The sequence below is a fragment of the Pestalotiopsis fici genome (assembly GCF_000516985.1).
Source record: "Pestalotiopsis fici W106-1 unplaced genomic scaffold PFICI_Scf_11, whole genome shotgun sequence".
NCBI classification, from domain to species: Eukaryota; Fungi; Ascomycota; class Sordariomycetes; order Amphisphaeriales; family Sporocadaceae; genus Pestalotiopsis; species Pestalotiopsis fici.
In genome coordinates, this window is record NW_006917101.1 from 20530 (window position 1) to 44209 (window position 23680).

The 23680-nt window shown below is 49.9% G+C and overlaps 7 protein-coding genes across 7 annotated transcripts; 4 read left to right on the forward strand and 3 right to left on the reverse strand.

Annotated features, from left to right (window-relative positions):
- Positions 1 to 669: 669 nt before the first annotated feature.
- Positions 670 to 1794, forward strand: PFICI_13021 (uncharacterized protein; the record flags this gene model as incomplete). The annotated part of the gene is made up of 1 exon (XM_007841602.1): positions 670 to 1794. The coding sequence occupies one exon, from the start codon at positions 670 to 672 to the stop codon at positions 1792 to 1794; it is 1125 nt and encodes a 374-aa protein (XP_007839793.1).
- A 2286-nt stretch (positions 1795 to 4080) lies between these two features.
- On the reverse strand, positions 4081 to 5087 carry PFICI_13022 (uncharacterized protein; the record flags this gene model as incomplete). Its single annotated transcript, XM_007841603.1, has 3 exons — positions 4081 to 4517; positions 4583 to 4749; positions 4816 to 5087. The coding sequence occupies 3 exons, from the start codon at positions 5085 to 5087 to the stop codon at positions 4081 to 4083; spliced, it is 876 nt and encodes a 291-aa protein (XP_007839794.1).
- A 1111-nt stretch (positions 5088 to 6198) lies between these two features.
- Positions 6199 to 8443, reverse strand: PFICI_13023 (uncharacterized protein; the record flags this gene model as incomplete). Its single annotated transcript, XM_007841604.1, has 2 exons — positions 6199 to 8004; positions 8171 to 8443. 2 exons carry the CDS (start codon positions 8441 to 8443, stop codon positions 6199 to 6201), a joined length of 2079 nt encoding a protein of 692 aa, XP_007839795.1.
- A 1117-nt stretch (positions 8444 to 9560) lies between these two features.
- On the forward strand, positions 9561 to 10652 carry PFICI_13024 (uncharacterized protein; the record flags this gene model as incomplete). Its single annotated transcript, XM_007841605.1, has 3 exons — positions 9561 to 9759; positions 9835 to 10004; positions 10062 to 10652. The coding sequence occupies 3 exons, from the start codon at positions 9561 to 9563 to the stop codon at positions 10650 to 10652; spliced, it is 960 nt and encodes a 319-aa protein (XP_007839796.1).
- A 1468-nt stretch (positions 10653 to 12120) lies between these two features.
- PFICI_13025 (uncharacterized protein) lies at positions 12121 to 14227 on the forward strand (the record flags this gene model as incomplete). The annotated part of the gene is made up of 4 exons (XM_007841606.1): positions 12121 to 12142; positions 12283 to 13019; positions 13077 to 13303; positions 13369 to 14227. 4 exons carry the CDS (start codon positions 12121 to 12123, stop codon positions 14225 to 14227), a joined length of 1845 nt encoding a protein of 614 aa, XP_007839797.1.
- A 304-nt stretch (positions 14228 to 14531) lies between these two features.
- Positions 14532 to 16412, reverse strand: PFICI_13026 (uncharacterized protein; the record flags this gene model as incomplete). Its single annotated transcript, XM_007841607.1, has 1 exon — positions 14532 to 16412. One exon carries the CDS (start codon positions 16410 to 16412, stop codon positions 14532 to 14534), a length of 1881 nt encoding a protein of 626 aa, XP_007839798.1.
- A 733-nt stretch (positions 16413 to 17145) lies between these two features.
- PFICI_13027 (uncharacterized protein) lies at positions 17146 to 22922 on the forward strand (the record flags this gene model as incomplete). Its single annotated transcript, XM_007841608.1, has 5 exons — positions 17146 to 17595; positions 17980 to 18251; positions 18547 to 20858; positions 20911 to 22193; positions 22245 to 22922. The coding sequence occupies 5 exons, from the start codon at positions 17146 to 17148 to the stop codon at positions 22920 to 22922; spliced, it is 4995 nt and encodes a 1664-aa protein (XP_007839799.1).
- Positions 22923 to 23680: the final 758 nt, after the last annotated feature.

Consider the following 23680-nt stretch of genomic DNA (forward strand, 5'->3'; position numbering starts at 1 on the left):
GGGTCTTGGATTCAAGTTTGGGAATCCTATACCGCTTCCCTGTACGCACACTATCTTGGGCCTCCTCCCCGCAAATAGTGGCAACCAACCAGCAACCCACCTCCACGATCGCTGGCTATTGTTATTAGGTATCCTTTTTGAATTGGACGCTTGGGCAGACTGTTCCCAGTTCCATTGTTCCTCTGATTCACAAGGAGCCGGACGGTCCAACTATTGCACAATCGCATAATCTGGAAGAGGGGGTGGAAAGCCAGCCAACGGAATTCATACTTCTAACGCCTATTTCCGGATTCAGCATTCTTGCATCTTCCCCGAACTTCCAACATCAAAGACCCAAAGTTGCCTCCCACGCTTTGCACAGCCAACGCTACCAACGATTTCGGCTGCATTCAATTTTTTAACAGCTTGCGCATTGCGCCTTTGCACCTGAAATTGATCCCAACTACTTTTCAATTTTTCTCGATTGACTCACAAGAACCTTCTCGCGCACCCTGGCGTCTGCCTGGTTTCGCCACCTCGTTCCCACTTATATAAGACTCACGCTTACAAACCCGCTTGGCCTACCATACTGTCTTGCCAGCAACTTCAACAACCAGACAAAACTCTGCCATGAGTTTTCCTTCGGGATCACATAATTTCTCGACAACATCGAATATCGATTCCGTCAGAATGTCTACTTCAAAGACTGGCGCCGAGGCCACGAAGCCTCTCGACATTAGCAACCTCATGTCTCCGCCTGAGCTTCCTCCCATGGAGTCGTTTGCGCACTCTACAACAGTAGCCAAGGCAACAGAGCAGGTAACCTCAAACGTGCGCAAGGCTCATGGACCCAATCCTCCCTTGTCGCCACCAATCAGTCCTTTGACAAAGGTCGACCATTCTGTCGCTGCATCTACCAGAAGTAGCACGCCCGTAAAGGACCCTATTCTCTATCCCAGTCACGAGCTTTCACCGACTCAACCACCACTATTCGGCCGGGAAGATTCAGTCGAGACTCGGCGTGTTATCGACCTTCATGTTGAATCTAGACCTACTGATATGTTCAAGCAAGTTGCGCCGCCGCGCCTTGAAGATTATCAGGTGATCATGACATTCCAGTCTCGGGTTATGGAATTGTACAAGAAGGATCCTCGAGCATGGTACAAGCATTGCCGTGAACAAGCTCTCATAGACAGAAAGGAGCAATGGAAGTACAATCGTCACAAGCAGAAGCCCATTCTCCCGGCAAAGCCCCAGCCTATCCGCAATCATGTACAGCGAGTTGTCAAACCATCGAGAGCTACGAACCGGCCGCTGCAAGCATCGGCACCGGCTCCTCGACCTATCCGAGCAGCCTCCCCTACTGCTCCACCTCAGAGGCAGGTCATTTCAAGAATCAATGCCACGCCCGATCCCGCTTCGCGCAGAGTGACGGCACCCAGCCGCGAGGACAAGGACTTTAATGCCCTGCCGGACTACTGCCCACCCTTGAGCTCTCTACCCGCCAAGGCAAACAGCCTCAAAGTTGACTGGAAGGGAGCTCCGATCGATCTGAACAGCGACCCTAACCGTCACTTGCTCCACCCTGACGAGCTTTTGCTTGCAGCCAACTTGCGACTTGATGCTGCAACTTACCTGACCAGCAAGCGCAGAATGTTCATGGCTCGCCTCGACTGTCTGAAAATCAAAAAGGAGTTCCGCAAGACGGATGCTCAGCAGGCTTGCAAGATCGACGTCAACAAGGCATCGAAGCTGTGGACGGCCTTTGACAAAGTTGGCTGGCTAGAGCAGCACTGGGTCGCGCGCTTTGCCTAATTGATATCCCTCCGTCCGCCACGAGCGTACACTGCAGCAGTCGACAAGGCGATACCGTCAGGCATGGGACGCAACGACATCTTGGTGCCACCAGATAACGTACATCATGCCACTCGACCATTTTTCCTTTTACAACATAGCGGTTTATCACAAATCTTGGTGGCATGCCGACCAACTACTTTCCAGTCTCAGAGAGACATCAGCACAACAGCAACTTTACGCCTTTTCTACTCTTCTATTGATCATTGCGGTCCTTGTTAATTCTTTCCTATTCGGCACATTCGGCACATCATCACAACACGATCCGATTACAATATACACAGCATCAGGGCATTTTACATTTGATACCCGGAGCGCGAAGAGTCTCTCTTCAGATTATCCTCCACTCCACAGATTGTTCATGGTTCACGGTTTTGTTTTCTTTTGCTTTTGGTTTACACGGCTTGTTTTCCCGTGCTTCACCCATTAAGGATACCTCTGCATTGCATCCTTTCGGCGTTTACTATTATCGGCCCCTCCCCCCCAGCAGCAGAGCGTGAGATGGGGACTTTTCTACTAGGATGTTTGTTTGGTCTTTTGGTTTTTTTTTTAAAACCTGCGAAGGACACTTTCAGGTGTCCACTCCAGAGTTCAGGGTAAAGAGCGATTGTCATGTCTCTCTGTTCCCATCAAGGGACTTTTTGACATGTTCTTAAAGAAAGGGAAATGTGGTTTGTTGTGCCATGGCAACCTACCGCTGTTGACTGTCTATTGATGCGACAACGAATGCAACATGCGCGACAAGAATGCCTTAGGTAGCTGCAAATGATACGATTGAACCACATGATATGGATTCATTATGAGTGACTGACTTTTACTGGTCTTGGTGGCCGGCTTCAAGTGATTTGATGTTTGAGCTATTTCCGAGGGCGCAAACTCAACCTGGGTGAAGGATCTGTTGTTCTCATGGATCCTTGGCCCCGGAATCAAAACCGCCCATCGTGGGCGTATCTGCACGATGGCCCTTACTTTAGTGCCAATGAATGATCAGCTTCTAGAGCGTCGTTGCGGCCCCGTCGAGCCTAAAACAGCGCCCATCCCGATCTCAAATCTTATCGTGCAGATGACATGGCCATAAGGGTAGGGGTGAGATCGGATGGATTGGTGGGGTGTCTCTTCTTTTTTTTTTTTTTTTTTGACCCTTCCAATTGTCCCTCCTCTCTTGCGTGTCTCTGCTACAGGGGACAAGGGGGACGATTAAGGTTATCGATAGGCACAAAACTAAAATAGAGGAGATCCAAGAAAAGATTTTTGACACCGGGACGAATTCGAGACGGTCGGGAATGCGGAAACAGGAGGGGGAAAAAAAAACAAGGATGCAGGGACTCTTTTCTTCTCCACGAAGAACTTCTGTATGCTGTATGTATGTATGTAGTAGGCCCAGAGTGCATGCATTCATTCATGCAATTTCCGCCCACTTCCGCAAGAAACTCGATTCGGCGGCTTGTTCTACAGATGTATGTATTAATGATGCCGATTCAGACATCATGATCATCATCATCCAGGAGGGAAGGGGGACAAGAAAAAATCAATCAATGTCGCGTGCACATGAAGCGTCCGAGTTCAGAAGCAAAAAACCAACTGCCGATATTACTTGGCGTGGTCTTGATCCAGTCCTATTTATATCGTCAAAAGTCAATCGAGATTTTTGGTCGCAAGAAAAAGCCACACAAACACAAAAAGGTGCACTGCAATTGCAACAAAAAAGTCAATTCTAGAACTCGGTGCGCCCGCCCGTTGGCTCGGAGTTTATAAAATATAGTCTAAACACTACTTCCGTGCCACTTTTTTTTGGTCTCTCTTCCACACCTAGTCAGCCCTACGGCCAAACAGAAAATCTCATCAAAGCGTTGAGACAAGTCTAGGACTAGGGCAGCATCATGTGAAGCTTAGAAATCAAGACGATTTGCCCGTAAGCCTCCTGTTCTTACGATGCACATCTTTGATGGTCGCAATCGCGCATCGAAAATGGTTGGCGACGGTCATGATTGCTAGATGGCTAATTGGTGCTCTTCTATGATGAACCAACTGGCGGAAATGCAGGGTATAACCATTGGCCATTCCCATCATCACTACTGGTCGGCTAAGGCTGGAGGCAGCTGAATTCACATCGGCAATAGCTAAAAAAAGATTTCCACCGTATCGTACTAAAACGAATCATTATGTCGTCAATGCGCTTCGAGCTGAAAATCGCAAATAGTAGCACTGCGTATGGAAGCAATCATATTCGCTCGGGGCGTCGCTAATTTACAGCCCAGCGGCAAGCGTGTAGCCACCATCCACGGCCAATGTCTGACCATTCAAGTACTGGTTGACTGCAAAGAACAAGACTGCTTGTGCCATGTCCTCGTCCTTGCCCGGTCGTTGCGCCGGTACCTTCTTGTACTTGTCCTTTTCAATGTGACTCTTCTGGTCGGAGCCGCTGCCGTCGGCCGTCATCTCGCTGGGGAACACGCCGGGAGCAATCGAGTTGACACGGATCTTCATGCCCTGGCCGGCAATCTCCGACGCCAGCATGCGGTTCAGGTGAATAGTAGCACCCTTGGAGGCATTGTAGGGAAAGTGGTGCTGTGCCGTCTTGACCATGCCGCTGATGGAGCTAATGTTGATGACGGTTGAGCTCCAGCCGGGGTGCTTGTCGGTGCTCTTTTGCAAAAGTGGTAGGAACGCGGCTGTCATGAAGTCTTACGTCCATGTCAGTCTTCATTATCCCCACACGATATAACAACAAAATATACATAGTTCTTACAGATCTGAGCAACATTGGTCTGATAAGACTCTGTCCACTCGTCAAAAGTCGCTTTTTCCGTGTCAAAAAGATTCTGCTTTGCCTCCTCTGCCGAACTGGCCTCGGTCGACACCGTGGAAGTGCTGATGCCAGCATTGTTGATGAGGATGCACAAGCAAGACTCTCGCCTATTCATGTTCTGTCAACGATCTTATCCAACATTGTACTCGTGGTGAGAAGCTATCGCCACTCACGAAGAAATCTCCTTGACCAGGTTGCTGATCTGGTCCTTCTTACCCACGTCGCAAGTTAGTGGAATGATGGAGTCCTTGCCCTGCGAGTACTGCTCGACGACTCGGTCGAGCTTTTCCGCCGTGCGGCCCGTAATGTACACCTTGGCACCGTTGGCCACGAGGGCCTGGGTGGCCATCAGCCCAATGCCTGACCCGCCGCCCGTGACCAGGGCCACGCGGCCCTTGAGGTCAAAGAGGTTGTCGCGGCTGAGATGGGCGTTGCTTGAAGACATGCTGGTGCTTTGTCCGTTCGAGTGTCGTTTTGGTGATGTTGGGTAGCTGCAGGAAGTGAGTTTGGAGAAGTTTTCTGTTCTTGAAATTCCTAGTCTGTGAAATGGTGGCTGTGATTGTTGATATGTTGTGCAGCAAAGAACTCTTGCCGCAAGAGGTCTTTTATGGTAGGTAAAGGCCCGGGGAATCATGACGTGTAAGTCGAGAAGGCAACGCAGAGAAGGGCACACCGGGTTCCGATTGGCAAATAATAGGAAAGAAGAAACGTCTCCCCTTCACCTTGAAGACCGCTTTCTCTTTTGCTGAGAGCCATCGCGATCTGTCGTGTCGTATTGTAAGGTATATTATGCGGGTTTGAGGAAATGATGACGAAATGAGCGTCAGGAACAAAAGGCAGCGTCCCGCTCATTAACGCCTGGGGCTTGCAGCTCTCCCGCTATAGTGACCCGCTAGATTGTCGCTCGGCTGCATCGTGGGGACGGACCCAGGAGCAGAAGCTCCGAGTATTGGAGTAGACGGGCACTTTTTGCTCCGTGGTTTCGAATCTTGTTATATCGTTGCACAAGTAACGGTCAAGTACCTACCTAGAAAGCCATCCAAATCTGTTTTTCGCCATCAGGCGGAATCTATTCGGAGCGTCATGATATACCACTACCGCCAATGGCCAGGCCCATTAGTTTTCGTTAGGCAGTGAGGCTCGAGATTTAGCGGCCGACATCCGTGTACGACTCCACCTAGCGACAGTGGTGGGGTTGAGTATACACATTTCTAACCATATGGAGCTCTAGTCGGGAACGCCTACTCACGTAGGCCCATTGCTCAAGCGCATGCCTTGTGTTTTGCAACATGAAAGAGGTCTCGCTCTGGACAGTATGAAGGCAACTTGCAGATATCAAGCATACTTGGCACACGACCAGAGCAAGATTTGTGTATCTATTGTTTTATCTCAATCGTTTCGACGTTGGCTCATCGATATCATTATTGCTACTTGTTGCTACTTAAGCTATCTATACACTTCCAATACTTGGTTGCCACGCTTCATGACCCACTCGCAAAAGGATCCATATTGATACTTCTAAACCCCAAGTTGGCACTGCTTCAATGACAGTGGCCTCAATCATACGTCCATACTCCGTCCAAACCAGTATCTACGGATCCCAGCAGATCTCTCTCAAACTTGGCCTGAATAAGACTGACTTCTTCGAGTCGGTCAAGGTTCAGCTTCGCGCCTTCAAACGCGGCAAGACTTTCAGCAGTCTTGACTATGTTCTTGATCTGACGTCCATTTAACTCATGCTGTGCCAGCTGTTCTAGTCCCTTCCCATCAATCTCGGTTCCACCAGGAACACGGTTGCAGAAGTTCTGCCAGATGGCTCGTCGAGACTCGAGGCTGAGCTTCGAATACCGCAACGGGACATGAATCCTGCTCTTGAATGCATCATCAAATGTGGCGACCCGGTTGGTAGTCAGAAACAAGATGCCTGTATAGTATTCCAGCTCTCTGAGAAAGATTGAGACAAGGCTGTTTCGTTGTAAATCTTGCGAAGTGCGACGCTCCAAGAATACGTCGGCTTCATCAATGAGGAGAACCGCTCTCCATGTGCTAGCCATGTCCATGATCTCGTTCAGACGCTTCTGCAGAGCATTGCTGTCTGTTCCAAGATCTCCCGAGGACACCGTGAAGAGCGGGCATTGGACCCATTCTGCCACACATTCAGCTGTCAGTGTCTTGCCAACACCAGGAGGGCCATGCAAGACTAGGACCAGTCCTTGACCTTTGCCTTTTATAATATCGTCGAATGTCTGAGGATCGTTTCGGCTCCTTCGCGCGTGCATAGAAACCAAGGCCTTGACAGTTCTCTTGGGCTCGGGATCCAGAACGAGCTCATTGAAACAGTCCGTGTTCCACTCAATCGGAGAAAGTTGGTCGACGAAGAATTCCAAAAAGCGCTTGTTGGTAAAGGCGTACCCTCGAACTGTCGCGTTCGTTATGAGCCGATGTTCATCTAGCAACTCGTCGTACAATACGGTGTCGGAAATGCCATCCATTACAATTCCGCCATCGTGCTTGCGGATCTCGCGCTGTCGTTTGGCGGCTTCATTGCCCGTCATCTCCGATACCCAGAATGCGTCGTTTGGATCGAGACGATGGTAAGTCTTGGTATCAATCATGACCCGCTCAGTCAGATTGACTCTCTCATAGCCACTTTGTTGTTTTTTGACGGCAACGCCAGTGTAGTGCATGTAAGTCTGACCAACAAGCTTTTCAAATCGGATCCCGCGCTGAATAAGCTGCTTCCGTGTTTCGTCCTCGTTGGACAAGGTATCCAAGGGCCGGATGTTCAGCTGATCAAAACGTAGCGTACCTGAGAATTGAGGGATGCGGAACTCTGTCGTGCGAGTGCCGAACTTGTCGCCATCATAGTCGATGAATTGAACAGTCAATCCCAACGCGGGAATCTGTCCTTTGTAGTAGCATGTGCTGAGAAGCTTATATGCATGAGGATGTCCAAGAACCCTAGCGTAGACTAGCGAGCCTGGTCTGAATGTGGTCCAAAGATGCTCGTAGTTGATAGCACCGGATTCGCTCTTGATTGCTCTCTTGTACGATCTGGACTCATCCTCGAACGTGTCGCGGATGTACTTCAGCAGGATGTTAATGTGAGCCTGTCCTTCTGCATTGTTTGCAAAGCGCTTCATGCCCTCTTCCTTCAACTCATCGTGGTAGAAGAATAGACAATGTGCCGGTACACTGAGCTCAACATCTGTGCTGGCATCTATGGGCTCATTTGGAAAGTCACCAACCACATCCTGGAGAAGCTGTTTGAGGAGATGCGAATTGACGCGCAAATTTGTGCCCTCGAGTTCACCGTCTTCCCAGAAGCTGCGTATTTCGCACAAAGCAAAAAGATCCCACCACTACAAGGCAATGGTTGATCAGCATCTTCCTCAAAATTCAGATAATTTGGTGAGGTTAACAGCTTGGAAACCTGGAGGGTAACCTTGTGGCTCCCATGGAAACCGGTCTAATAACCCCAGCCCAGAAAACAAAATACTGGAATATGCATGGTGAGGGATCACTTACATCGCGCTCATTCTCTACATGGTCCCCATGCTTGCGTTCGAGATATTTTTTATCACCATAATCGTCATACTTTCTATCGAGACGTTTGAGCTCTGCCTTCATTGTTTGATCCTCAAGCTTCGCGTTCTCTGTTGGGTCGTCCGAATCTGCGTCAGAGCCAGTTTGTGCCTCATTTGCAGGCGTGACCTCGTGGTGCTGGGCAGTTTGTATCATTTCGCGGGCTTCTTCAGGCTTTGGCCCCAGAAGAGCAACTTTCGAAGATTCGAGTGTCATGCTGATTTCCGGAAGAAACACGAGAAGCGCCGTCGCGCGTTTCAACGGGGGTTGTTTGTGTTGTTGAGAGAAGGGGTGGACACGAAATACGAAGGACTTTTTCCTCCCGCTGGTTACGAAGGTGAGAACATTGATAAACTCTCTGGCACAAAAATGAAATGAGAGTTGGGGTTGACTCTGTTCACTTGCAGATATCTAGTGAATCTCTTGTTTTTGTTTTCCCTTGGTAAAGCTTTTGTAGGTCGCAGTTTCCGCAAAGGGCCCAAGGCAGCCACATAAACAGTGCGTTTGTTGGGTGCCTGCCGGCAGTGACAAGCCCCACGCTTCAACGTTTTCAGGCATCATTTTAACAAATGTCATAACTTCTATCGTTTCTTTTAGAACTACCCATGGTCGGTTTCTGTTCTTCATATTAGCATAAGGTATTGGTGCACTGGGAAAGATCATTCGCGTTGCCTGTCAGATACCTGTATGCAGTACCACGGTCCACCTGCATCAGGAAACACATTTGCCAGCCAATTGCATACTTGCCTTTTGTTTCTGATATCTCTTTTGATTCAAGGCCTCTCACTGTTCCTTCCCATAATAAAAACAAAAAAAGGAAGAAGTAGTAGTAGAAGAACCACGCGCGATCTGTCTGTCATTGACGCCTACCGAATATCGATGACCTACCTTGAGGTTTATGCATAGATTGCCCAGTTTTAGTGTCATTGCGATCAACTATCAACTAAAAGTCCTGGTGGGTTCGCGGCCCCTAGACTCCAAGTACTCTGTACAAAGGTAGGCACAATGTTTTTGATATCCAACAAACCATGAGGAAATCGAGGAGACGATTTCGGTTCTTTTCTTTGACTACACTTCCTTCCGATTACGATATATGCAGACAAGCAGCGCACCAACGGTGGTTTGCTCAGTTGACGATGACTATGCCCGCCATGTCGTGATATCTAAAGTGGGGGGTTGCGGAGGCGGCTCATTCGTCGCGTGCCGAAACCTCCTCTTCGGTTCTGCATCCGAAGTACGGCTTACTTTTAGTTTGAGCACGCCCATGATTGAACGAATTGCTCTTGTCTTTTTACTCTCAATATCGCCGAAACTGTGTTACCTGGTGGCTGAAATGTTGCGAACTATTCTTCTTGCACTTGGCGCCCAATCTGCGCTGGCGTCTCAGATAGTGCTATCTGGACCTGAGCTGTTATCTCCTGCCAGGGGCAACGTGAAATATACACTTCCGACGGAACGGACGTTTCTTCTCAATGTCCCTGATACTTACGATCACCAAGAGTTGCACCCTCTCGTGCTTTCATTCCACGGAGGTTGGTTATTCCGATTTTGACATCCTCTTGATGTCGTAAATTACAAAGACAATGAGTGCTAAAAGGTATCATCAGCTGGTGGATTTAGCGAAAAGCAGCAACGAATCACGGAGCTATCGGATCCGACGTTGCGCATTGCCGGAAAGCCATTCCTGACGGCATATGCCCAGGGCGTTAATAACACGGACTATCCCATGAAGCACATTTGGAAGGGAGCTCCGTATGAAAACGCCACGGTTGACGATGTATAATCACCACACTCTACTCTTTACCATACGGACGAGCATAGCTGACCGCAACAGATTGCCTATGTCTACGACATCGTCGAAACAATCTCGGCGACTTACAATATCGATCGCAAGAGAATCTATGCATGCGGAAAATCCAACGGTGGCGGCTTCACTGCTCTGTTGGCTTGCAGGCCAGATACGACCAGCTTGATTGCTGCCTTTGCGCCCGTCTCTCCGGCCCTATATCAAGGAACATTTTCATTCCACAACTGCACACCCTCTCGCCCAGTACCCATTTACCACGCGCATGGTGTTGAGGACACCATTACTCCGTTCTTTGGCCGCACTCCCGAGGGAGGCTCTTTTGGACCGGAGCCCGACGTCAGGCTGTGGAGACGCCAGTGGGCAGAACGCAATGGCTGCAAGGGTACATACCACGGTCAGTGGCCAGAGCCAAAAGTATTGGAGATCTACGAAGGTGTCTTCGAGGAAGTCTGGGACTGCCCTGGCGCTGAAGTCAGAGCCCTGACCATCGAAGGCTTGGGACACGCCTGGCCAAGCACACTCGGTCTGGACTTGGCTGGTCGCCCAAACCATACCGCCAACTTCAACTTCACAAGCCCTCACCTCATAGACTTCTTCTCCCGGAACAGTCTTCCGTGAGAAAACGAAATTTCTATGCTGAAGAACCTCCAGTGCCAAACCTTTCTTGTCACCAGTGAAAGAACCCTATTTTATTCCTTTTAGGGTTGAAGTAGGGCTTTGAGCTCACCTGAAGCATCTGGCTTGCCTCTTGGTATTATTACAGTGGTTTTGCCTCATTCTGTACCTTGATAGTGGCATATAACTTTCTCTACGACGGCAGCACGCGTTTTACATGAAGCATTGTATATAAGCGCTGGCAAACTACCATCAGAGGCTCTATTACTTTGGTTGAGACAAATATGACAATAAAACTATGCAGCAGACTGTTATTACCGTCACTGGACGATTCCATTTATAACTTGCAGATTTATATGATGCGGCGGCAGTCTAAGCCAAGGGTCATAAAGTATGGCTGCAGCATAAATTAGGGACATGGTCGTCGTTTAATTCTGCTTGATTACCATGTCGCATGATCCAGCCTGTCTCATTCGCTTAAAGCTCTATACGTAGCGTGCCAAGACTATCCGTACAAGGATAATGGCGGTTATTATTATACATCTCAGAGCCTCTCAACTTGTTGGGGCATGTTTCATATCAATCAAGCCGAGGACGCACAAAGGTAGACAACTTGTGTAGACGCTGTGGCTGTTGGCTCAGTGTCCTCTACAATCGACTAATTTTGGCTATGCAAACCTGCATCAGGGCCAAGGACGCCCAGGAGCCTAGACAGAACGCGCTGGCAAATTTTACGAGCGGAGGATACAAAAAGCGTTGCAATATTCTCCGAACCCAAGCACACGAAAACCTTGAGGCAGAATCTGACAAGCCCTACCGCCCACTTGGAAGGTGTCAATCCAGATGTACACGGGTCGTCAATCTCGAATAGGTAATTGTTAATGTAGCGCCTAGGGTGTATCCCTGTGCCGAGCACTTGAAGGCTTCGGCTCAACCCTAAAATGGCAGTCGGTATAGACAACTTGATCCATGATAGGCCGAACACTAGGAAGCCTCGTCCAATTCATCTGCCGACCTGAACGACAAGTTTTTGTATAGAATGGATGAATGGAATGTGTCGATGCATGCTGATCGTTTGCATCTAGATGTGAATGGCGTGTTCCCATATTGATTCAGCGTGCCAGCCCTATGCTGCTGATCAGCATGTTCCCTTGATTGGCGCAAATAATCTCTACCTTTCCCTTGCCAAGAACTATAAAGCCGTCGGTCGGATTTTATTCAATCGAGAATTCAAGTCACACACGTGTGATTCCATCTGATCATAGGCTTGGCATCCCCGATCCGAAGCCACGACATAGCTAGTCTCGGGCGGATGATCGCCGCCTCTGCATGACGCCCCTGCGCGGTGTAGCCACCGGGGTTCCAAGGGTTCACAGGGTTCCTACATTTGTACTACAGTTGGCCCGAGTAAAACCTTAGTCGTTCCGTGTAGAACAGCTTGGACCGTTTCTTGTACACACTTTGCTTCAAGATGAGGCAAATGGTGCTTTTTGGTATGTATCTACCACTTCACTCCTTAGGTTGTTGGTAGACTGCAGAAAGATTTGGGTGTCAGACTTGTAACACAGTTCAATAGGTGCTACCCTTGTGGTCAAGTCTTGTAGAGACAGTCACTGACTCCAATCTTCTACAGGTGCGGCGGCGCTGCTACTCAGCCCTCTTGCAGCGAGCAGTAACGTTATTGTCGAGTCCCTACCTAGTGTTCCAGATGGATGGCAGCTAGTCAAGAAGGCCAATTCCTCGTCAGTAATTCGGCTACGGGTCGCACTCGAGTCACCCAACGTGACCAGCGGACTATTCGAGAAAACGCTCCTTGAGATTTCTTCGCCGACTCATCCTTCTTATGGCCAGTATCTGTCAAGAGAGCAAGCCAAAGATCTCGTACAGCCACGGCAAGAGTCTACAGATGCCGTTCTGGCGTGGCTCGAATCTGCTGGAATCCCCGACCAGAACATCGAGAACGTGGGCGACTGGATCAATTTTAGACTTACAGTGGCCGAGGCAGAACGCCTACTAAATGCTGATTTCAACATTTACAGCCATGGTAACTCGAGCGGCTTGAAGGCCCGCACACTAGAATACTCGGTGCCACAAGCCATCAGGCCTCACATTACGACGATACAACCTACAACGGTATTCAGTCGTATGCGGAAAAACATGAGCGGAATAGCCAAGTATGAACAAATTCCGGATCCGGAAGGGTTATCGTCGATTTTGGATTCGTCGGTACTCACGATCAACAAGACGGAAGCTCTCAAGGTATGCAATTACTTGATCGTTCCGAATTGCTTAAGGCTTTTATACAACATTGGAAATTATACCGCGAAGCCAGCCGCAAAGACAATCTTTGGCATCAGTGGCTTTCTCGAGGTAAGTACAAGGAGCAGAAGAAATGTTGAAGCAACTATTCTTACCAATAACTGCCAGGAATATGCCAATTATGAATTTCTGGATACTTTCTTGGAAAAATACGCATCGCTATCTTCTAATCAGACCTTTACCACCGCCTTGGTCAACGGTGGCGACGACTACCAAGATGGGACGGACGATCAGGAGGCCAACCTGGATATACAATATGCTGCAGCGCTAGGTTTCAATACGGATCTCCGGTTCTATTCGGTTGGAGGGCGCGGACCTTTGATCCCAGATCTAGAGTGAGTTTCCCTCGCAACGTGAATAATTCAAATGCCGCGACAACCATTAAGCAGAATGACTCTAGCCAACCGTACGCGGATCAAAATATGGTCGAGCCGTATCTGGAGCTCCTCACATACTTGCTCAATCTGACCGACGCAGAGTTGCCAACTACCCTGAGCACCTCGTACGGCGACAATGAGCGCGAGCTGCCGCTCGCCTACGCGCAACAGGTCTGCACGATGCTGGGCCAGCTCGGCGCCCGCGGCGTGAGCATCATCTTTGCGTCGGGGGACACGGGGCCTGGCTCGGCCTGCCAGACCAACGACGGGACCGAGACCCCGCGGTTCACGCCCACGTTTCCGGCCAGCTGCCCCTACATCACCACCGTGGGCGGCACCGCCGGCGTGCTGCCCGAGCTGGCCGTGTCCTTTTCCTCGGGCGGCTTCAGCGATTATTTTCCGCGCCCGGCCTACCAAGACGCCGCCGTCTCGGCGTACCTGCAGCAACTCGGCCCGAATGTCTTTGCCGGCCTGTACAACACCTCTGGCCGCGGGTTCCCCGACGTCGCGGCCCAGGGCAACGGCTTTCGCATCGTGGATAATGGGGCCGTGGCATCAATCAGCGGAACGTCGGCGGCGGCACCGACCTTTGCGGCCATTATTTCGCTCGTCAATAATGCCCTGGTGGCTGCCGGCCGGAAGCCGCTCGGCTTTCTCAACCCTTGGTTATACAGCGTGGCCGGCCCGGCGGGTGCCCTGACTGACATTACGCAAGGCGGCAGCCGAGGATGTGGCCCCTATAGCGATTATTCTGGACTGCCGACGCCCGAAATCATTGGCGCTGGATGGAATGCGACGGCAGGTTGGGATCCAGTGACTGGGCTGGGCACTCCACTGTTCAATAAACTCTTGGTGCATGCGTTCCTAAATACTACATCATGATTGGGGCAGAAGAGCAATGGCAAACATACTTCTGGGTCTGTAGTGTAATGATTGACGGGGTGAAGTGATTCTATCAAGTCAAGCATATAGAAGGAGCGGCGTACCGGTCATTATTAATACATTGTTGGTAATTGTGATTTCTGTCAGTGGTGAATTTTGGGCGTTCTTGATCTCATGATTTGTTACAAGCCAACGAGAACCTATCCATCATTATATGTACAGTCCTCCCACCCCCGATCCATTGTTTTATACCCTCTATGTAGTATACAGGCGTTGTACATGTTTTTCTATATTGCTCCGGTGATCACCAGAGTGTAGTTTCTCCCTCCTTCTCTTTAATATTGTCCACTGTTTCTTCAATCTCAAAGCTGTGGCTCTTCTTCAAGAATGCTGAGCACATGATGCCAGTCGCAACACTGACATTCAAACTGTCAATGGTGCTCAACAATCCGGACTGTCCAGGAATGGAAACTTCAAAATCGGCAAGTCTCTTGATTTTCTTTTCGAGACCTTCGCCCTCGCTGCCAATGACTAATATTGTAGGTTGCTCTGAGAGAGGATCGTACGTTTCTATCTTGTCAATGGTGAGGTGCGCGTTGCCCCTCGATCGTGGGCCAGCAGCCACGGAAGCGTATACCATCCAGCCGTTGTCCTTGGAGCGCTCGATGAAATCCAAAGTTGAGGCCGTAGAATACAGTTGTAGCACTTCCGATGCACCAGATGATGCCTTGAGAGAGACGGGCGTCAACCCTGAAGATCCATGTTTGCTGATGACAACACCAGTAACACCAAGGAAGGCAGCTGTGCGGAGAATAGCTCCGAGGTTGCCAGGGTCAAGAATGCCATCAAGTAGGAGGAAGAAGGGCTTCCTATTTCCCTTGGCATGGTATTGAATCTCTTCAGGGGACCCATTGATAGCTGCATCCTCGGCTGATTGATAGGCCAACTCGACCTTGAAGCTACGATTGGAAGTGTCTTCTGATAATCCGCCGAGGGACTTCAGAGGTACTTGCGGTGTCGGAGAGGCTTCAAGAACACAACCGTTGTGTGGGCGTCCGCCGCTCATCTTGTCCATCATCCTCAGCCCATCATTGTCAAGAATCTTTGTGACCGGAACATCGAGTTGGTTCGCCAGCTTCTCCAGTGTTGCATCCTGCACGAGGTTCTGGCGGTCTCTACCAGCGTAGAGATAAAGATGATACAGTTTCCTCCGCGACGCTCTTAAGGCGGCTTCGACCACGGAGCGACCGTATAGGAATTGCGATGCGGCAGTAGTGTAGTGTATACGTATGGGTAGGTCATCCCTAGCCGAACCACTTCTTTGTGGGCTCGCATCATCATTTCGTCGGTCGCTGAAACTTGTGCTCCGGCTTTCAAATGTGCGTGGGGGCCTGTCGTCCTCCCTACGCGATCCATTATCGGCAAATCTGCCAGTACTCCTGTCGTCTTGCCTGCGCGATACATTATCGGCAAATCTGCCAGTACTCCTGTCGTCCTGCCTGCGCGATCCATTATCGGAAAATCTGCCAGTACTCCGATCGCCCAGTCTAGCAAAGCCAGGAGATCTGCCTCCAGTTGCGCCATCCTTGCGTGGGAATGGCTTTCCGGACCTCTCATTCTTGTAATCGAGTCGTGGATCCACCGCTTTGGGTCTGGAGGAGCTCGAACGGCGGAAATCATCTTTGCGGCTAGACTTGGCTTCGGCAAAGTCATCACCGAACTTGCTGGCAAACTTGCTTTCGAAGCTGTCGTGTGAGGAGACCTTGGGCGCTTTGCCACCTAGAGCGTCCAGCTGCTCCCGTAGACGCCCATGTTTGACTTGATAGACAAGACTCTTCTTTCCGAAGCTTTCGGTCGGATCATTGAATCTTCCGCTTCGTGATTTCGGTTGGGGGCCCTGGTCAGTGATGTCCCGTTTGCCCTTCTTGATCTTGAAGCCCGTGGGTGTCCAATCAGGGTCCCTTCGAACGCGGGAAGGAGGTCGCTTTGCTCTGGTGGACTTTGCAGATTCTAGCGCTCCACGAGTGAAGCCTTGAGGCCGCGACTTTTCGGAATTGCGCAAACCCCGGTGAATCGCGGAGAGGGAAGAGTATCGTACTGGTACATGATTCGCAGAGGTGAAAGCAGAAGTTTTGAACAAAACAGTATGTCTGTGTACAAAACACAGCGAATTAAAGGTTCTCATTTCATAGTATCAGCAGTGCTGAAAATATCAAGCCTTTGTGAAAATTAAGGTGAAAGAAGAAGAAATGAGAGAAAATAAGTAGTGGCAAGAAAGTGTCAACCAAAAAAATCCCAATGCGCCAGTATGAAGGCTCTGGTTGAGCTCTTCCCAAACCAATTTGTTAGTGTCTTGCCTCGATGCTTTCTGGAAAATTTCGCGTGGTCCCTGGCGGGCGGCATGACGCTAGTGCGCTATCTTAGCAGGGGAGCGGCACTCAGTAGTGGAGAGCTCTGGTTGGTGGTGACATCGTGTTTTACATGTGCGTGCTCGGTAGCGTTGCTACAGATCCTCGCCGCCAGCTACGTAGTGCCTTAGCCTGCTAATTTGGGAACCCTGCAAATCACTTAAGCTCGAAGCGCGTCTTGTCTCGGTCACAGCAACCGCGAAAGTCGGAACGCTTGTGAACCACGACTCACAACCTTTACAACCCATCACGGCCTTTAGCGCAGCCACGATCGCCATTGTGGATGAGCGAGAAGCCATTGGCAGGTTTGGAGAAGGTATGCGACCCTTGGTGACCCTTTGGACTGATTTTTGATCCATTGCCTCGGAATAAATCCTAATTATCTCTTTGCGCAGGTTAACGAGTCTCATCCCACTACTCAAACAGCCATTACAACTCGCCGAGTGCAATTCGTCCAGAGAGCATCCCAAATATGTACAAGACATGACCACAAACAATGCGATGGACGCGATGGACGCAATGGAAATTGCCGACGGAGGTGAAGTCGGTCATGATGAGGCCGAATTGGCGACACCGGACGAGATATCTTTGGTGCCCGTGGCACACATGGATCTGGACGATGGTGATCACCATGACGAGGAAGATAAGGCGGACGAAGATGAACAAGTTCAGAACGGGCCTGTGGTTCAAAGCGGAGATGATGATTTGCAGCAAACGGGCGATGTCAACATGGACAGCCCTCCGAGCAGCCATCATTCAGCCACAAAGCAACAGCAACTACATCCTATTGAGGTGGTTATTAGCCCCCCGAGGAATCCAGACTCCTTCAGCAAAATCAAGCTGCCGCCCTCATGGTATGTTCTGAGGGTCATCGATCAAATCGACATCGATGAAGACGACTATGGCTATGGTCAAGATACTTGGTACAGTGTGGAATTTGACGATGGCCGTATTGATCAGGTAAGTATCAATATCTGGATGAGGATATGTTTCCCAATTTCATGCGCCCCTATGGAACATTTTCTTTTCTTTCCCCCTTCTTCTCAGAGTCCCTTTTATGCATCACCCTCTTTCGGACCGACATATACAATAGCCAAAACCGCATTCTCGCGGATAGCATTGTTCTCGCAGTTCAGGCAAGCACGGCACCATTGCGCCTTCCTCCTGTACAAGCACATAATAAAATATCTCCTCTTCCTCCACCAAACTCTCACCTTCCCCCTTGACTTTCTTTTCAACCTTTTTTACTTTTCACTTGCCCACTCAATTCACTCCGACCACAAAGCCCTTGTGGTGAAGGTGTTCGCCATTCCTTGTCATCCTTCTTTCTTATCACCATTCAAGCTCTTCCGTCTTGGTCCAGGTGACGACCTCGGCCATTTCAAGCATCCTCGAGCCAACAACAGTCAAACACATTACCCTTGTCGACTTTCCGTCAGTGTTTTCCTCAATTTCGTTTCTGTGAGTTGCATTGCGCAGAGTCTGGTCTCAATCTCAGACTCGGAAACAAACTATGAGCTTGCCCTGAACACAGTCCGAAAGCAATTGCCCGCCGACCTACCAATCCTCCAATCACAACATATCACTCATACCCTATTGTCCCTGCTGAGACCAATGTGAGTGGGCGCAAGAGCTTTGTTTGCGCGGCTCGTTGAGCAACTGAAAGCCATAAGCTGTGGTCTCTCACGTGGTGGCCGTCAAGTGATATGGCTAATGCCTGATGTTGAGATACTCTATAAGCCTACTCATTCAAGTCGCCGCCACTCATATTTCATTGTAGCCGTCCATATCCTACGCATTCATCCAGGGTGGCTTCCCTCTTCCCTTTTCTTTTTCCAAGGTCGGTCACCAATCTTGAACTCCAGGCTAACTTTTTCTTGAGCTCGCACATGACGACTTGCGCTCGCTCAGCAACGGCTCCCTCGCTCTAGAGAGATTTCAGCAAAGCCGGGACGCCAATGACAACTCCATAGTAACCTCCTACGGTAACAAGCGTCGCCGGATTATCGATTCCAGTGACGAAGACACGATGGAGTTTGAGCAGCCACGGATGGGCCTTCGCCGCAGCACAAGGCAAAAAACAACATCGCGACAGGCTTCGGTTGACTACGCCTCCAACCATGACATCGATGATGCCTTTGCTAAGGCCGATACGCTCCTCGATGGTGGAGATGATGACGATGACGAGGATTACCAAAAGACACCTCAAGAACCCACTACCCGCAGAAGTACAAGGCCTCGAAATTCGATTGGCAAAAGCTACATCTCCTTCATCCCCTCCTCTGAAGATGAGTTGGCCAACGATTCTGATGATGCCTTCAAGCCCGTCACTTCAGATCTACCGGATTTCAAGAGCAGCCAGAAGAAGAAGAAGAAAGGTGGCAAAGGCAGGCCCAAGCTCAAAAATACTCGCAGAAATGGACGAGAGTCCTCCATTGAGTTTGAGCCTGTTCGGAAATCGGGCCGCGCTACAAAGGAGACGACTTACATCGTTCCAGACATCGATGATGAGTACGAAATCATTGAGGAGAAAGTCTCGGGTGCTCCTAAACACGTTTCGGTCAAGGAGATCTTCCCGCCGCTCCCAGAAACTTCTGAATTCTTGAAATTGCATGCAACCAATTGTGAGACTTGTGGTTCTGACGCTCACGTCGGCAAAGGCCCTCTCATCAGCTGTCAAGGTTGTTCGTCGTCTTATCACAAGATCTGTCTGGGGCAGAGATCAGTCAGAGACCACCGAGTCACCAAGATTGGTTCCGATCACTTTGTCCTACAGTGTCGGTATTGCATAGGAATATACCAGAAAAGGGATGAATCTGCCCCTAACTCTGCCATGTGTCAATCATGCAAGTTGACAGGCGCATCCTGTTCCGAATTTTCTTCAAAAAAGACACCAAAGGTCGAGGAGCGATTGCGGCTCGAAAATGGTGGCGAGGATCCCATCACACAAGTCAAGCCAGATCTTATCAATAACGCCGACACACTCTTGTTTCGCTGCACTGCTTGCAAGCGTGGGTATCATTTCGACCACTTGCCGCCGACTACACAAGAGAGCGAAATACCCGATGACTTGCGAGAGGCTCGCCTGGAGGAGTATGCCATGTTAGATTGGCGTTGCAAAGATTGTGCCAACGCCGAGCATAGTATCCAAACACTGGTTGCATGGCGTCCCATTGATCAAGAGTCATACACTCCTGGAACTACTGCCCTGGACTTCTCCGAGGATCACAAGGAATACTTGGTGAAATGGCAGAAGACCTCTCACTTCCACGACACCTGGATGCCTGGTGCATGGATCTTTGGTGTAGCCTCGGCGCCTATGCGAATCGCTTTCCTGAAACGCGAGGAGAGCATGCTCCCGAAGATGACATTCAAAGAGGCTGTGGATGAAGAGTGGCTTCTCCCTGACGTCATTTTGAATCTCAAATACACACGTAATGCATCGAACTCGAGCAAGGCTAAGGACCTTGCCCGGATTTCAGACGTGAAAGAGATTTTCGTCAAGTTCCAGGGTTTGAGCTACACGGAGGTTGTCTGGGACAAGCCGCCTTCAAAGGACTCTGGGGCACCTTACGCAGCATTCCAAGCAGCGTACAGTGACTACATTGAAGGTGTCTACTTTCCATATGTCTCTGACCAGAAGATGGCAGAACGGGTCAAGCAATTCCGTGGCCTTGACTTTAAGAGACATTGCGAACTCCATGAACAACCAGACAGCCTCAAGCGAGGAAAGCTCATGGCATATCAGCTCGAAGGAGTGAATTGGATGCTATTCAATTTCCATCAATCTCTGAATATCATCTTGGCAGATGAGATGGGTCTGGGAAAGACCGTCCAGGTCGTCTCCTTGATCACGACTCTTGTTCATGACAAACCCAACTGTTGGCCTTTTCTCATTGTGGTTCCCAACTCAACCTGCCCCAACTGGCGCCGCGAGTTGAAGCATTGGGCCCCTGATCTACGCGTTTGTACATACCACGGCGGCAGAGCAGCTCAAGATCTCGCCTTCAGACACGAAATCTTTCCTGAAGGTGTCAAGGGTGGCATCAAGGCACACGTTGTAATCATGTCGTACGAGGCGGCTGTCGATGCAAAGTCCACTTTCCGGTCTGTCAAGTGGCAGGGCTTGATCGTTGACGAGGGTCAAAGACTGAAGAACGACAAGAGTTTGCTATACGGTGCGCTGCGGGACATGAAGATACCATACAGGTTGCTTCTGACTGGTAAGACACACTGTTTCCAATAAATTGGAGCAAGGACTAAATTTACATGCAGGAACACCTCTACAGAACAACAAGCGCGAACTCTTCAACCTTCTGCAGTTCATTGATCCTGCACTTGACGCTGAAGAACTTGATGCGAAATACGCTGATCTCACCAAGGACACCATTCATGAACTTCATGAGTTGATCAGGCCGTATTTCCTACGTCGCACGAAGGCACAGGTACTCAAGTTCCTGCCACCGATGGCTCAGATCATCTTGCCTGTGACTATGACGTTCTTGCAAGAGAAGCTCTCAAAGTCGATCATCTCGAAGAATTCCCATCTCATCAGGTCAATCATCTCTGGAGGCAGAACCAAGGCTGGAGAACGCAAGGGACTGAACAATATACTCATGGAGCTTCGCCGTGTATTGTGCCATCCATTCCTATTCAGCGATTCAGTCGAAGATCGAACTGTTACAGATCCGGCCATCATTCAGCACAATCTGGTTGAGGCTTCGGGAAAGCTCAAACTCTTGAACATACTACTGCCGAAGCTGAAAGAACGGGGTCATCGTGTTTTGATCTTCAGTCAGTTCTTGCTGAGTCTGACCATTATTGAGGATTTCCTCACAGCTCTTGGCTTGGCGCATGCCCGAATCGACGGCAGCCTCTCCGCCCTTGAAAAGCAGAAGAGGATTGACGCATATAACGAACCCAACTCACCACTGTTCGCCATGCTCCTGTCGACACGTGCTGGTGGAGTCGGTATCAACCTTGCAACAGCTGATACCGTCATCATTTACGATCCCGATTTCAACCCACATCAAGACATTCAAGCCCTATCTCGCGCGCATCGCATTGGACAGAAGAACAAGGTTCTTTGTTTTCAGATGACTACCAAGGATACAGTTGAAGAAAAGATTATGCAGATTGGACGCAAGAAAATGGCTCTGGACCATGCACTGATCGAAAGCATGGACGTGCGTGAAGATGCTGGGGATGACCTCGAATCAATTCTCAAGCATGGAGCTGAAGCATTGTTCAGTGACGATGCTCGAGATCACATTGTTTACGATGAGGCGGCTGTTGAAAAACTCATTGATCGCAGTCAGATGGAGAGTACCATGGCTGGAGATGATAAATCGGCCGAGACGCAATTCTCTTTTGCCCGCGTCTGGGAGAATGGCCATGGCACACTGGTTACTAACAATGATGAGAGTGCTCAGAATGAAGACGCGCCAAGTGATCAGAACGTCTGGGAGAATATTCTCAAGCAACGCCAGGAGGAGCATGAGCGGGAAGTGGCAGCGCAGCAACGCGAATACGGCCGTGGTGCCCGCCGTCGAAATCAAGTGAGTATTTCCAGGCAACTCGCAGGCTAGATATCTTACTGACAAATATAGGACGTGCGCTATGTTGCAGTAGGTTACTTCATTGAAGGTGTTAATGACAGCTTCCTAACCTCCAACCAGCCTCAGGTTCTCGGAGACCTTCCGCTCGATTCCTCAGACGACGATGATTTCGAGGGCGGCAAAGAATCCGCTGAGAGTGACGATGAAGGATCGGACCTGGACAGCGATGATCTGGGCAGAGCCCGCAAAGGTAGAAAGCGCACTGCTCCAATACTCCATAAGCCACAGACACCCAAAACGCCCCGTACACCAAGCACGGCACCACCTAGCAAGAAAAGAAAGACTATTAACACGCAGTCGAGCAGCGGAAGGAATGGCCGTTCAACTCCCAGAAAACCTGCTTCCTCAACCACCACCCGTTGCTCAGGTCATTCCCCCTCCACGCCCCGTATCCCCTCCGACCGAGGTGCAGCAGCCAAGGCGCAGAGGTCGCCCGAGAAAAGCATCGATCGAACTAACCAGGCCGAGACCAAAGACGACGGTTCCCGAACCAGCCAACTCGACTCGACCGCCAAAGATACACACGTTGCCGCCTCAACAAATGCTCAATCAAGCGAGACCCAACCAGTCGCCGTCAATGCCAACAGCCATGCTACAGAATCAGTCGGTACAGCAGACACAGGCACGTCTGCAGCAACAGTGGCAAATGGCCCAGAGACATCCTCTTGAGCAGCCACAAATGTTCCCTCCATACTTCCCACAATTTTCAAGTAATCAGATCCCACACGCAGCTAATGCAGGTCCCATAGCATCAGCCTGGCATCAAGGGCAGCAGCCCATACATCAACAACCAAACTTGCCCAATAGGCCACATTTGTCGCAGCAGGGCTACAGCATGATGCCTCCTGGATTGATTCCAAGTGCTAGCACCTCGACAAATCCCCAGATTGCCCGCCCTTCAGCACCCGAGAAGCTCAATAATGTCCAACAAAGGCCTGTCAAAGGCCCTTGCTTCGTTTGCGACAATATGCATCAACCCATGTCGTGCATTAATATCAATTCAGAGGTATCGATTCGCATTGCAATTGACAGCCTGAGAACCTCAAAAACCGAGACTGGGGCAGGCATCAAAGAAATGGCTAGGACCAAGCTCAAAGAGCGCTTGAAATTGATGACCGGAAAATAAACCTGACAAGGAAAAGTAAGGAAACGAAGATGAAAAAAAAAAAAAAGTGGTTGAGACATAGGATCTCAAGTTTTGCGCAGCATTATAGTCAGTCGGCTGTCTGCACCACTTTCGTGGAAACCAAGTACTATCCGCATCAGCAAATATGTTTTTGCAGTGGTAAATACCGTTAGATGTTTGATCATACTTGCTGACACTCATGCATCGAAAGGCGCCAGACAAGCAGCATAGGAACGAGCCTAGGTCACGATAATACGATTGCACAAGGCCCACTTCTTTCTCCCGCTTGATAAATGTGAAT